At 33.9% G+C, this 13,702-nt stretch overlaps 1 protein-coding gene across 2 annotated transcripts in view; it reads left to right on the top strand.

Annotated features, from left to right (window-relative positions):
- Positions 1 to 12,570, top strand: part of LOC139518952 (transient receptor potential cation channel subfamily M member 1-like) — a 35,144-nt gene extending 22,574 nt beyond the window's left edge. Inside the window, exons 16-21 of one of the 2 annotated variants that reach the window (XM_071310647.1) lie at positions 1,035 to 1,181; positions 4,964 to 5,266; positions 8,806 to 9,001; positions 10,327 to 10,486; positions 11,557 to 11,753; positions 12,401 to 12,570. In XM_071310647.1, coding sequence (XP_071166748.1) covers positions 1,035 to 1,181; positions 4,964 to 5,266; positions 8,806 to 9,001; positions 10,327 to 10,486; positions 11,557 to 11,753; positions 12,401 to 12,501 — 1,104 coding nt within the window. In that variant the 3' untranslated portion in view covers positions 12,502 to 12,570. Of the gene's footprint in view, positions 1 to 1,034; positions 1,182 to 4,963; positions 5,267 to 8,805; positions 9,002 to 10,326; positions 10,487 to 11,556; positions 11,754 to 12,400 lie in introns of those variants that run through there. The other variant, XR_011663489.1, reaches the window with a different exon arrangement.
- The last annotated feature ends 1,132 nt before the right edge of the window (positions 12,571 to 13,702 follow it).

The following is a 13,702-nucleotide window of genomic DNA, read 5'->3' on the forward strand; positions in this document are numbered from 1 at the left end:
TATCATTCTTGTTTCATTATGCATAAATGTAAGACTTATGAATTTGATATCGGAATCTATTGATGAGTGAACAAAATCTACAAGATTAAGTAAGGAAAATAAACTCCGTTTATACCCTAAGTATAAAAAAGAAGATGTGATATGATTGCCAATGAGACAACTCTCCACAAGAGACCAAAAATGACACAGAAATTAACAACTATAGGTCAACGTACGGCCTAGATGTCTATATCTGTATTTAAAACAGATCTTCCGAAGTATCGGTTTCAAAATCTCTGAATCTTCTAATTTGATTTTAACTTTCAACTATCAACTAATCCACAGTCATTTTGCGTGTTTTGTAAACACGAAATATTCGTCCGTAAAACCAATGATAGGCTTGGTATCGAATAATTGTTTGTATACATTTTAGCCCCTGTTGATTTGGGAATAATGTTGAAATTGGTTCTACTTGTTTATTCTGGTTTTTTTTGCAACTATTTAGTAGCAATACGCTTTAATTTACAGGATTGGAATTCAATCAATTTGTTTAACAACTTGATAGTATACTGCTGATCTGTTGAAATATCAATTTAGTTTTTGACAATGAGACGTGTAAACTAAAACGTTAATATCCTTATGGAATCTGCGAAAAACGCAGCTTCTGCTAGGCCCCACTTGTCATAATAATCCAGGGCCAAAAATTAGGAGTAATATAGTTATAAAACAAAGCTTCTATAATTAAAAGTCAATAAGACATATCCAAGTGAAATAAAATAAAATCAAAGAAAAACTATCATATGAAGAAATGTGTTTCCTTGTGTATATATATCATGCATTCTTATTTATTAAGTATTTAGTTGAAATAGTTCCCTATCTTTTACAACAACCTTATTTCGTGCTTCAGATGCATGTTAGGAAATGAAGAAGTCGATAGGAAAACTTTTGGGTGTCGTTTGTTCATGTTGTTTGAAACCTGTTTCTTATAACATATCATTATTCGACACATTATCTGAAATATCTGAAATATTAACAGTTTAACTATTAATATTTAGGCTTTCTTTTTTGCTGCTCTGGTGTGCTATAGTGCATTCCTTTTGACAGAACTTGACTTTATTGATGGACTTCAATCTGTTGGACCATATGAATGGATTGTCTACATACACTTGCTTGGGGATGTTCTTGAACAGTATCGACATGTGGTAAATATAATATCAATTAACATATGTATCTATCCTCCCGAGCACAATGAGTAGGGGTATAAAGGAATTGGATTGATAGCATATTATTTGCTAACTATATTAGTGCGGTGGCTACAAGCATATTTCAGACGAATTGTGCACATCCTGCTAAAAGCATGAAATTTGGCATAGACCTTCCTCAACTATTACTGTTTTATTTCGGATAGGTAGGCATTTGACAAAAATGTCTCACTTCCGGTAAAATTCAAAATGGCGGACTTTATACATGAATCAGCCCAATATCTAAGGCTAGTATGAGAAAAGGTGTTATTATCATGCTACTATCATATTTAGTAAAAATCTTTGTTATGTACTACTTTTGGATATATTATATAGATAAGTTGTCTTAAAAAATCCTACTTCCGGTAAAATCCAACATGGCGGACATTGTACTTAAATAAGCTAATTTTTTAGGAAGGGTAATTGAAACGTGTTTTAAAGTATTGCTACTATTATTAAATTGCGCAGGAACCATTCTTTGGTGCTTCTCATGAATACAAATTGAATGTATAAAACATATGTCTTTAAAACCTTTACTTCCGGTAATATCCAAAATGGCGGACATAGAAATATTAATTTCTTATTTTAATATTCAACTTTTTTTCCAAATGTAAAGATAAGGTTGTTTTTTGTGCTGTTCTTTAAATTTTTGACTAGAAGTTATCCTCAAAACCACTTATTCTATTCTGTTGTAAATGTTTAAATACAAAGTTAACACTTCCGGTAAAAAAAAACCAATTTGGCATAATTTTCAAACATGAGTCCCCAATCCATATCTTAGATATAGAGTTTTGGATGGATTGATTAAAACAAAATAAAATCGCTAAAGTACTAATAGTTATCAAAGGTATCAGTGTTAGAATTTAGTACACCAGACGCGCGTTTCGTCTACATAAGACTCATCAGTGACGCTCATTTCAAAAACATTTTAAAAATTACTACTATTCGGCCAAAAGTACATGTTTATTCACGGTCACCACCACATGCACATAAGGCACTGCACGGGAGACTCGATTTTCCACATTAATAACGACCGTGGCATCCTTTCTTGTTTCCACAATGTACAAGATTCTGACAAAATGATGAGGCCTCAGAAAGAGTTTTTTAAAAGGAATCCTCTTTGTCCCTTCGCCATCCATTAGCTCATGGACTGGGTAGCATAAGAGCTGATTCCAAGCTCATCCCCCCTAACACCTGCCTTAGTATATTGCACGTTTTACATGCTGGAAAAGACTAGACCAAGTTGAGGGAATAGTCTAAATTAGCCTTCCCTTTTGCGCAAATAGTTGTTTTCTGGCTTCGTTAACCATGTTAACCCAATCTGTTAAGTTTGTGCAATCTTACAGTAAAACCCCTGCGATTCAGGTTGATATATTCTTATATGCAAATATAGTCCCTAAGAATTCATTATCTTCTTTCCACACACCATGTTATTAGAAAATAACTTTTTTTCTTACTTCTTAACAAAGAAATGATAACTAAAGTCTTCTTTAGTCATGCTTCCCGTCTGTCCAGACCTACTACAGAAGTGATAGTGTCATTACTTCTACATGGTTTATTGTATCTACACGACACAAAGTACAGTGTTATATTGAATTATATGCAGATTTGCATTAGTGATATGATGTTACCGTAATTTCGGTCCTGTCCAGCTAAAACTTTAAAAGCCTTTTTATCTACGTAGTCTTATGTTTAATTCTTATTTACAGATCTAGATGTGCACATATGTCCGATACCCAACTTTATTGTGTTTTTTTTTTAGAAAGATGTATCTTTAAGAGATATCTTTAACCTCAGAAATGTTTGTAATTTCAAGCACCTAATTTATCACCAAAATCCCTCCTATATGGGTATTTATGTCTACATGAAAGTTGGTTTATTGTTGGATTCTTATATGCAAGGGCATGTTTCAGGGATTATGGCCAGTTGAACTTTACATCTACATGACATCACAATCAAAACCTTTATTGAAATAGCCAACGAAGAAAACCATTACGTGATTGAGCCAAGTTAATTGAGGGGTTTCAGGGGCCACATCCTATACAGTTGTAAGGATCTCAATCCTCCCCTTCTACCTCTAGCCACTATATATGGAATAAACAAATACACAGCGAAAGCACATTGAAGAACTCAGTTCAAAGAAGTATAAGTCCGATGTTAGAACAGGCATTCGAAGTAACTAAGCAAAACGACAATGATCGACATAACATAACAAAAAGCTTTAAGCAGTTACTGAAATGCCAACACAAGACATCAGTTAAACTGATAGAGAGATGGTTTCACCAATCGGCTTTTCTATGCTTGTATCACCGCAATTATAATAAGCCTAAAGTCATCTCGAAAGAAATAGGACTATAAACCGGGAAAGTAGAAATCAGAAGGCTCTCATCATATCTTCAATAATAACACCATTTAAGCATCTTTAGTAAGTTTATACACATATACAGCATACATTAGAATAAACTCGACGTGTTTATAACCGGCACACTAGTGAACTGTTGATTTCAGTCGTTCTTCCTTACAACAGCTGCTGAAACACAACCTTGAAAATGAAGTTCAAATAATGTAGACATGTACATGCGTAATGTATCAATCAATAGTTGACACTATACACAAACAAGAAAATCACAAAAACACTGAACTCCGAGGAAAATTCAAAATCGAGAGTCCCTTATCAAATTTCAAAATCAAAAGATAAAACACATCAAACGAATGGACAACAACTGTCATATTTCTGACTTGGTACAGACATTTTCAAATGTAGAAAATAGTGGATTGAACCTGTTTTTATAGCGCTAAGCCTCTCACTTTTATGACAGTCGCATCTAATTCCGTTATTTTTACAAGATATAATTGAGAATGGAAATGGGGAATGTGCCAAAGAGACAACAACCCGACCATAGAAAAAAAACAACAGCAGAAGGTCACCAACAGGTCTTCAATGTAGCGAGAAATTCCCGAAGATAATGTGTTTGTCTTATTGTAAATTGGAAGTTCGCAATGGACCACTTGACATTACATATTTATTGGTATCATATGTATCACCAAGTTGTTAATTAAAAACATAATTCGATCCGTTTGATATTTAAAATGTAAATATTCGCAAACAACATTCGTTTGTCAGAATTCAATTACTTTGTTATGATATTGTGCTAGACAAAAAATTGAATCACAATGTCGTCATGATAGAAAAATTGTCACGATAGAAAAGTCTAAAACAAAGTGCTAGAAATAAGATAAGTATAAGCCCAAATTGGTCGAACGGGTTTATATGTACCGATTATCAGGTTATCTGCATGTTGATATCGTAAAATATCAGCTGCGAGATATAATATGAAGCTTTTTGTCGAGTGAGCGTAGCGAACGAGATCAAAAAGCCTTCATATAATGTCAAGCAGCTGATATTTTACAATATCAATATGCAGATAATCTGATAATCGATTTATCGGGCTATATTTGCGTGTTTCAGAAGTGTTTTCTTTGTTTCACCAGCACACAAAAGATGACTTGATAAGTTCGGCTCAAAGTTATTAACGTCGATTCAAACATTATGACGTCGCTGATATGTCCGGGTCAAAGTTATTAAGGCCGGGTCAACGTATTTGACGTCACAAAGACATGATACGGAATAATATTAAGAGCTGAACAGAGTGATATAGACAGTGGGACGACCGATAAAGTGGATTATTGGAATAAAAAGTTTTTCTTCTGTTTGCATCATAGAAATTATATTTCTATTATAGGATTTGAAAGAGCCAAAATTTCCTACAGATTTAACAGATATATATGAATCAAAAACTCTTTTAAAGCATTCCTGGTTGTATAGAGTAAAGAGTTACTTGTACAACTTTTGGAACATTCTTGATGTCATATCATATATCCTGACAGTAACTGCTATGCTAGTTCGCTTTTTTAAGCCAACAACAACAAATAACCTAACAAGACGATTTTACAGTCTCGGTCTGTTTACAATGTACATGAGATTTCTTCATATCATATTGGTAGAACGAAAACTAGGACCAAAAATTATCATGATCAAGGAAATGGTACGTAAAGATATCTCATATAATATCAATTTAAAAAAATAATAATCTCTTTTTTATACCCCACCTACGGGTACGTTCCTCCGTTCGTTCGTCCGTCCGTCCGTCCGTCCGTTCGTCCCAGTTCAGGTTTAAGTTTTTGGTCAAGGTGGTTTTTGATGAAGTTGAAGTCCAGTCAACTTGAAATTTAGTACACATGTTCCTTATGATATGATCTTTCTAATTTTAATGCCAACTTAGAGTTTTTACCCCAATTCCACGGTCCACTGAACATAGAAAATGCATCCGTGTACTTGGGACACATTTTTGTTTGTTTTCACTTCAACAACACAAACTGCATGTATACATATCAATATAAGAATCGATTACTTGAATACGGACTACCTTTAGACGGACATACATATAATTTAATGGAGTTCAAAATGATAGTCATATTTTAAACTCTCCCAAACAGGAAGCAGTGGCGTTACAACACAACATTGAGTGATGAACATATCCAATTGTAATATGAATGACACATTAATCATATAACAATATAAAAAAAACCAATTAAAGTGATCACAACCCTCCGCGCAGACACATAGTGAACTAACAACAACACTACTAAACTCACTGAACAGTACTCGCGGGTTCAGAAAGCAAGTTCAATAATAATACGTTTTCCTATTTATTTGTATTGTAGTCCTGTAATATTATGTTGTCATTTCTATGTTAGATTTAACATTGCCATTTAAGTGCGAGGTTTGGCATGCCACAAAACCAGGTTCAACCCACCATTTTTTCCTTTAAAAATGTCCTGTACCAAGTCAGGAATATGGCCATTGTTATATTATAGTTCATTTCTGTGTGTGTTACAATTTAACGTTGCGTCGTTTGTTTTCTCTTATTTTGAGTGTAAATTGACATTGCAATAAGACGTGTCATGGTACTTGTCTATCCCAAATTCATGTATTTGGTTTTGATGTTATATTGGTTATTCTCGTGGGATTTTGTCTGATGCTTGGTCCGTTTCTGTGTGTGTTAGTTACATTGTAGTGTTGTGTCGTTGTTCTCCTCTTATATTTATGCGTTTCCCTCAGTTTTAGTTTGTTACCCCGATTTTGTTTTTTGTCCATGGATTTATGAGTTTGAGCAGCGGTATACTACTGTTGCCTTTATTATTCAAGCCTTATTTAAAAAACATGCAATTGCAGTTAATGGAAACCAAAATAGCAGAAATGTTATTTGAGCGACGAAATTAATTTTACTCCAAGAATTGATGATGGTAAAGAATTAAAGTTAACTGGCAGTAACACCGATGGTCAACAGAAATTTTCGTTTTACTGTTCCGTCATTCTAAAATTCCGAACACAACTAGTCTCTCATGAAATTTGAGATTTGATACGTATATTTTTTTTAATGCAATTCACCCTATTAATCTTCAAGAATTACCCTGATAAAAATGAAAACGAAAGTCCTCCACGTAGCACATAGTAGTGCAAAAGAAACAATCTGTAATTCTGTAATTCAATTTAATTTTGTACATATATGATTATTCATCAGAGAGACCAGGATTAAATTTTGTATTTATGCCAGACGCGCGTTTAGCTACAAAAGACTCATCAGTGACGCTTGAAATCAAAAAAGTTAAAAAGGCCAAATAAAATACGAAGTTGAAGAGCATTTAAGACCAAACTTCCTAAAAGGGATGCCAAATACAGCTAAGGTAATATATTCCGTAGGTAGAAAAGCCTTAGTATTTCAAAAATTCAAAAGTAACGAGAGAAAAACAATTTATCAGGGAATATAAGCCAACATCCGACAACAACATATTAAACTATGTCATAATTATTAAACATTGATTTTCGTATTTTAAGATATGATCAATTTTAGAGCGGGGGGACTGATAAACCAAAGTTTATTAAATGATCCAAAAAATAATGGCGACCAGGGCAAATGTAAGAGGGAACATACTGTACAATAATTACATTACATAATAATATTTTTCTTTATAGCACATTATATCGTTTGGCGAACATCAATCTTGCATCATTCTGAAATTAATCTTCATTTCAAAATGAAGTGCTTCCGTGTTCCGTATAAAAAATACAAAAAAATCAGCTTTGAAATCTTCTTTTGGAGTCAGTCCATTTGCTATTGAATTCTTATATTTTGTATTTTCTAAAGCCCCAGTCCCACTAGACCACGATCGCACTACGCTCACCGCGATCTTAAATAAATTCAAATCGTGGTGAGGTTGCGGTATGAGCGGCATGAAAATGTATATTTTCGTTACCTCCACGATGCTACTACGTCCTCATTACGCTTCTAAAACGATACCACTACGATTATACCACGTTCTCACCGAGCTTATTCTGCGACCTCACTTCGCTTATCAAGATATTTCTACGCTCATCACTATCTCACTTCGACAATACCACGAGTTATCCGATTGCAACACGATCTTACCACGCTTGTACTGCGATTATAGCACGTTCTTTCCACGATTATTCTACGTTCATATCGCAATCTTACTACGTTTTCAGCAATAACGTCAAATATGTGTTCCATATAAACGATTCGATTCTTTCTATGTCTTATTAATACGTAGATTTCTCGGAAACAACATGTCATGCCACAAAAATAAACAAGAATACTCATGAGTGGTGGTAAGGGGATAGAGAGGCAGAAGGAGCTTTGAAAGTAACGAATCCTGATCCATGACGGACCGACCAATCCAACCTAAATCACAACCTATTTCTGGCCCATCAAGCTCAAATGACGATGAGTTATTGAACGATAGCAGGGATGACACAGATGTGTCAAGCGTGGTCGAGTCGTTAGAGAAAAAGGACGACAGGTCCAAATTATATGCAGACAAAGAAAACCTGGAGAGCTTTGGTATATTTTATGTGACAATGAGAAAGAACATGGTAGTCGTAGTATGAACGTAGTCAGGTCGGAAGAGGAGCTTGGTGAGAACGGAATGGGCGTGCTAGAATCGTACTATGATCTTCAATAGCGTTGTGAGACCGTGACATAGTCGTAGTGAAAGCGTAGTTGGTTGGCAGTGAGAACGTGATGGTCTTAGTGAGGTCGTAATAACATCACTGTGAGATCGTAGCGCAGTCTCTCCGAATCGAATAACGCTTTCACTACGCTCTCGCTACGATGGTTCAGCGACCTTTGCGATCTTAGCACGATCTTATTGCGCTCTCCCCACGCTTCTACTACGAACTGATTTCGCCACGACCGCATCACATTTGTTTTTAACACGTTCAAAATTGGCTACGATCATCACGATCTTGAAGACCTCACCACGACCGTGATACGATCTAACTGCGATTTACACGAAAAAATTGCATTTTTGCACAGATCCTAGTGCGATCGTGGACTAGTGAGACTGCAGTATTACAGAATATTTCAAAACGAAATTTCTCAGTTATTTGAAGAATTACACATGTTTATATCTTTTCAGTATACTTCATTGAATATCAATTTAAAAATCCTGGTAATTTTGTTAATCTGTATAAACTTAATATATATTTTTTATTTACTATCAGGTGAAAGAACTGCTTAGATTTATAGGAATTCTATTGATATTTATGATGGGAGTTGGTGTGCTTTATCATGCAAATATGTATCCAAAACACGAGGATATGTGGAATTCAGCTGGATGGACATACTGGAGAATATGGAAGATCATGTATATACCTTACTGGCAAATATATGGATTCAATTTCTTGGATTCTTTTGATGGTACTTTTTAAAAAACTTTTTGTTGATCAAAAATATCTCTGAACATTTGCTTTTAATAGTAGTTTATTAAAACAAGTAATTTGTGTAAAAATTGCGTAATACGATATGCAGTACCTATGGAATAAGTTTCAGATGTGATTGCAAATTTCTGCTCACATTTATTTATTCCAAGTTAATGTAAGTTACGGAATATATTTGGTGTTATCTTTATGCAGTTGCTATATTTATATTCAATATGGTTGTTCTTATAAAATTGAGAATGGAAATGGGGAATGTGTCAAGGAGACAACAACCCGACCATAGAAAAAAACAACAGCAGAAGGTCACCAACAGGTCTTCAATGTAGCGAGAAATTCCTGCACCCGGAAGCGTCCTTCAGCTGGCCCCTAAACAAATACATACTACATTTGTAGTTCAGTGATAATGAACGCCATACTAATTTCCAAATTGTACACAAGAAACTAAAATTAAAATAATACAAGACTAACAAAGTCCAGAGGCTCCTGACTTGGGACAGGCGCAAAAATGCGGCTGGGTTAAACATATTTATGAGATCTCAACCCTCCCCCTATACCTCTAGCCAATGTAAAAAAGTAAACGCATAACAATACGCATATTTAAAATTCAGTTCAAGAGAAGTCCGAGTCTGATGTCAGAAGATGAAACCAAAGAAAATTCATATGTTGATATTGATCAACGGGAACGGTTTCTGTCGACTTAAAGATGTGTTCAAAAGGTTTCGCATCTTCATCTAAAAAATCCGATACCACGTTTAAAGAGCGGTTCGTGCTCTCTTTGCATTAAGAACCATTATAACAACTATTTGAGGGGGCCGTAGGTGTCATGATTCAATCCAACATTTGCCAATTTGTCATAATGAAGGGATACACTGAGTATGAATATTTATTTTATTAACTCTTTGCATATTATGTAGAATATTCAGTTTCTTTCTTGTGTTCTTAAAACTATCCACAAGTAATTTGCAGATTTTCAAAACGATTACTTCGCATGTTTGTTTTTAATCATAAAGTACAACTCTGTAACATTCAATCAATCAATCAGCTTATGTAATTGTTAGCAATATTTTGTTTCCTATTTTGTACACACAACAAATTTAACTTAAAACAACTTGTGTTATGCCCGTTGTTTTTAACGTGTGATTGTAAAAACAAAGTTTTGTAGACTCAGCTGTAAAAAAACTTCTATTTTAAAATAAACTGCCCATAGTAAGCATGTAACGTACAATGAAATGCAATTTATATGCCAACGGTAATAAATCAGATACAATTGAATTGCAAAGAAGTGTATATAACGAATCATTTCAGCGAATAGTACAACACCATGTACCACTATACAGAGCGAATGGGAGAGTAACCCAGACATAGAACGGTGTAATCGGTATGACTGGGTACTCATTGTGATTGCTGCCTTTTATATGTTGATTTCGAACCTTCTTCTCGTCAACCTTGTGATTGCTCTATTTAGGTTTGTAGTTTAATTATTTGAAATAGAGGGGCACAATATACCAAAGGGATATTCAAACTCGTAATTTGAAAACAAACTTATGCAATGCCAAAAAAACTTATAGTATACAAAACACAACAAAGAAAATAGAAAACTGAGCAACACGAATCAAGCCTAAACTGCTGGTGATGTCAACCAACTAAAACAAGGAATCTTTTAAACAACCAAGAGTTTTGAGTGGTGAAGTTGAAGTCCCTCATAAGTTTTACAGACGCCATCACGAGTTGGTTGACCGTTATGCAATATTAGTTTCACAGATGATAACGACTATGTTCTTATTTCTTGAGGAACGGGAATACACACTACAGTTTACTTGAGTGTCCTGACGTCAATATGAAGGTCATACAAATCCAGTGTTTTGAAATTGTAATGACCTTGAAATAATTGAACCAATGTTTGTATACAGCCTTTACTAAACCCTCTGTGCATTATCTCTGTTTACATTAATTACAAATACGTAGTAAATAACTAACTTTTAGGTTGACTTACGACCCTTATCAAATATTTTATTCTCTTTAAGTTGGTGTATGCCAATATTCTACTTTATGCGTCCAAGATGTTCTTGTTGAAAACAATCGATTTTTTCGTTATTTTTATTAACCATTAATGCAAAAATCAACATACCAGAAGAAAGGTGTTCTAGATTCATCGTCGAGTTAGGCACTAAATTGAATTGATGTATACAACAGCTAAGTTTTAATCAATATCATTTTTGCGTAAATCAAGTGTTAAGTTAGATAGTCCGAAAAAATGAACAATACATATATCTTTTTCATATTATCGTGGAGCGAAAGGAAGTCAAAATGAGTGTGTTTAATACAGTTTTACAACACTTTCATTGATGTATGACCAGTGCCGATATGCGACGATTACGACGTTTTAAAGATAGGATGTATGCATAGTATATAAAATGCATTGTTTACAAACACCGTTTCATTGGTATGAGCAAAATTGGTAGAACGGAAAACAGCAATGATAATTATCAAAATACAAATACAAATATTGGAGGTATATCATTTAACTTATTTCAGCTTTCGGTTTAGACGAGTCCAAGAAAACTCAGGGAAATTATGGCGATACCTGAGATATGAAGTGATAATGGACTATCGTACCATAATACCTGCACCATTGAACTTAATAATCAGACCTATTTTGTCATGCATGTCAATTTATCGTAAATTGAGGAGATGCAGGCATGGGAATGATGTTCATAATCAGAAAACCGATCGTGAGTTTATATATGCATTTGGCTTGTTCCAAAAAATGATCTACTGTATATACAAAAATCTATAATATTCCTTAATGCTATATATCTGATGAATACACGTGCAGTGGACACCTCAACACCATAAATATCAAAGAAACTAGTGACAGTATCATACAGGCGTACAGGTTCTGCATAGCATTTGGTTGATATAATGAAAGTATTATTGCAACTTCAAACAAGTTTATACGGATTACTCAAATCGGTGTTAATATGTTTCAACTTTGTTCACAGAAGAAAATCATTTCAAGTACAAGTTTTTCAAGCGAATTTCTGTTCGTTCTTTTATAAAAAAGAAGATGTGGTATGATTGCCAATGAGACAACTATCCACAAAAGACAAAAATGACACAGAAATTAACAACTATAGGTCACCGTACGGCGTCTAACAATGAGCAAAGCCCATACCGCATAGTCAGCTATGCACGGTCTCATACACAAGTCAATTGAAAAAGGGATGCTGTCGATTTCCGTGTCTTACTTTTTATAAATGAAAGAACAGAAATGTTTTATTCACATATGTATTAATGGTTGCATTGTTTTAGCTATCTCGTCACATATAATATAATTGAAGTTTTTAACCTTTAATTTTCAATATTTTTCCTGTTTCAGAAGAAAAGAAAAGAAAAGATGAAAGTTTAAGAAAAAATAAAAGGAATAAAATAAAAACTCTTCAGTCAGTACATGCAGTTAACTGCGTATTAGAAATATGAATAACATTTAGCATAAATGAACAGTAAAAGGATATTTTTTAAGAAAACTTTATTAAAGAAAGAGTTGAATACATTTTTAAATTTTTTTTTGGCTAAAAATAATTGATGATATAGGTTCCTATTCCTTTACAATCTTTTATGCTCTCTCAAACAAAGAGGAAAACAAGCAAAGATAGAATATATGAACACTTACCATAACTCCTATTCATTTCTAGGAATATGGGTTAAACACGGTCGTGGACGCCATCTACATTAAATATTTGGTTAGTTGGCGTGTTTTGGTTTGTAGTTCAGTTGTGTGGTTCCGTGGTTTTTCTCTTTGGATGCTGTTTTTCCGTCGGTTTCAGTTAGGTACCCTGAATTAGTTTTGCTTAATCGAACTATGAGCATTATATATTTGTACACTACTTTTGCCTTTATTTAGTACTAGTATAATATCCTTTAATTAACAAAGCGTTGAAGAAATAATTGAAACTTTTTGCCCGGTCAACATATGGAAGAATTAATGTTCATCGACAGTTGTTATTGTTGGCATGTTTTTGTATAAACCAATTGAAGACTTGGTCATTTTCATAGGTCAGTAGTCTAAATGCCACATCTTAAGATGTGCGATATATATACATTTGGTCAGTAAATTACATAATATATCGTATCAAGTAACTATCACACTGTGTAACTAATATGTGAAGCAGGATCTGCTTACCCTTCCGACGCACATGTTATCTAACCCGTATTTTGGTCGGGTTCGAGTAGCTTTTTTAGTTATTTGTTTTACACAGTTTAATTAAGAAGAAAGCCGGCATTCTTAGACAATACAACTAAGTACATTATTACACAATTACTTACACAATTCTATGTTGGTGTGTTTGTAGTTGTCGTGAAATACATCAAATGACACCATTGCAGACTGAATCCTGATTTATTTTCATTTTTGTTTTTAAATTTGCCTGTGACGTCGCTTTTTATGGCGTTGATACATTCGCGTGAGGAACAGTTTTCAATTTTATTAGGATGTTTTGTTTTGTTATCTCGTAAATAAATTTTAGGTAATTGTTTTTATTCTGCGGTTTACATGTCGAAATGTTTATTATATTATTTCTTTATGCATTTTTCCTGAGTATTCTTGTATTTATTTGTACTCTATTCTTGTCATGTAATGGGTGTCATTAGTGGAATTCTAACATTGCCATTTAGCATGGTA

This window comes from Mytilus edulis, chromosome 4 (genome assembly GCF_963676685.1).
Source record: "Mytilus edulis chromosome 4, xbMytEdul2.2, whole genome shotgun sequence".
NCBI classification, from domain to species: Eukaryota; Metazoa; Mollusca; class Bivalvia; order Mytilida; family Mytilidae; genus Mytilus; species Mytilus edulis.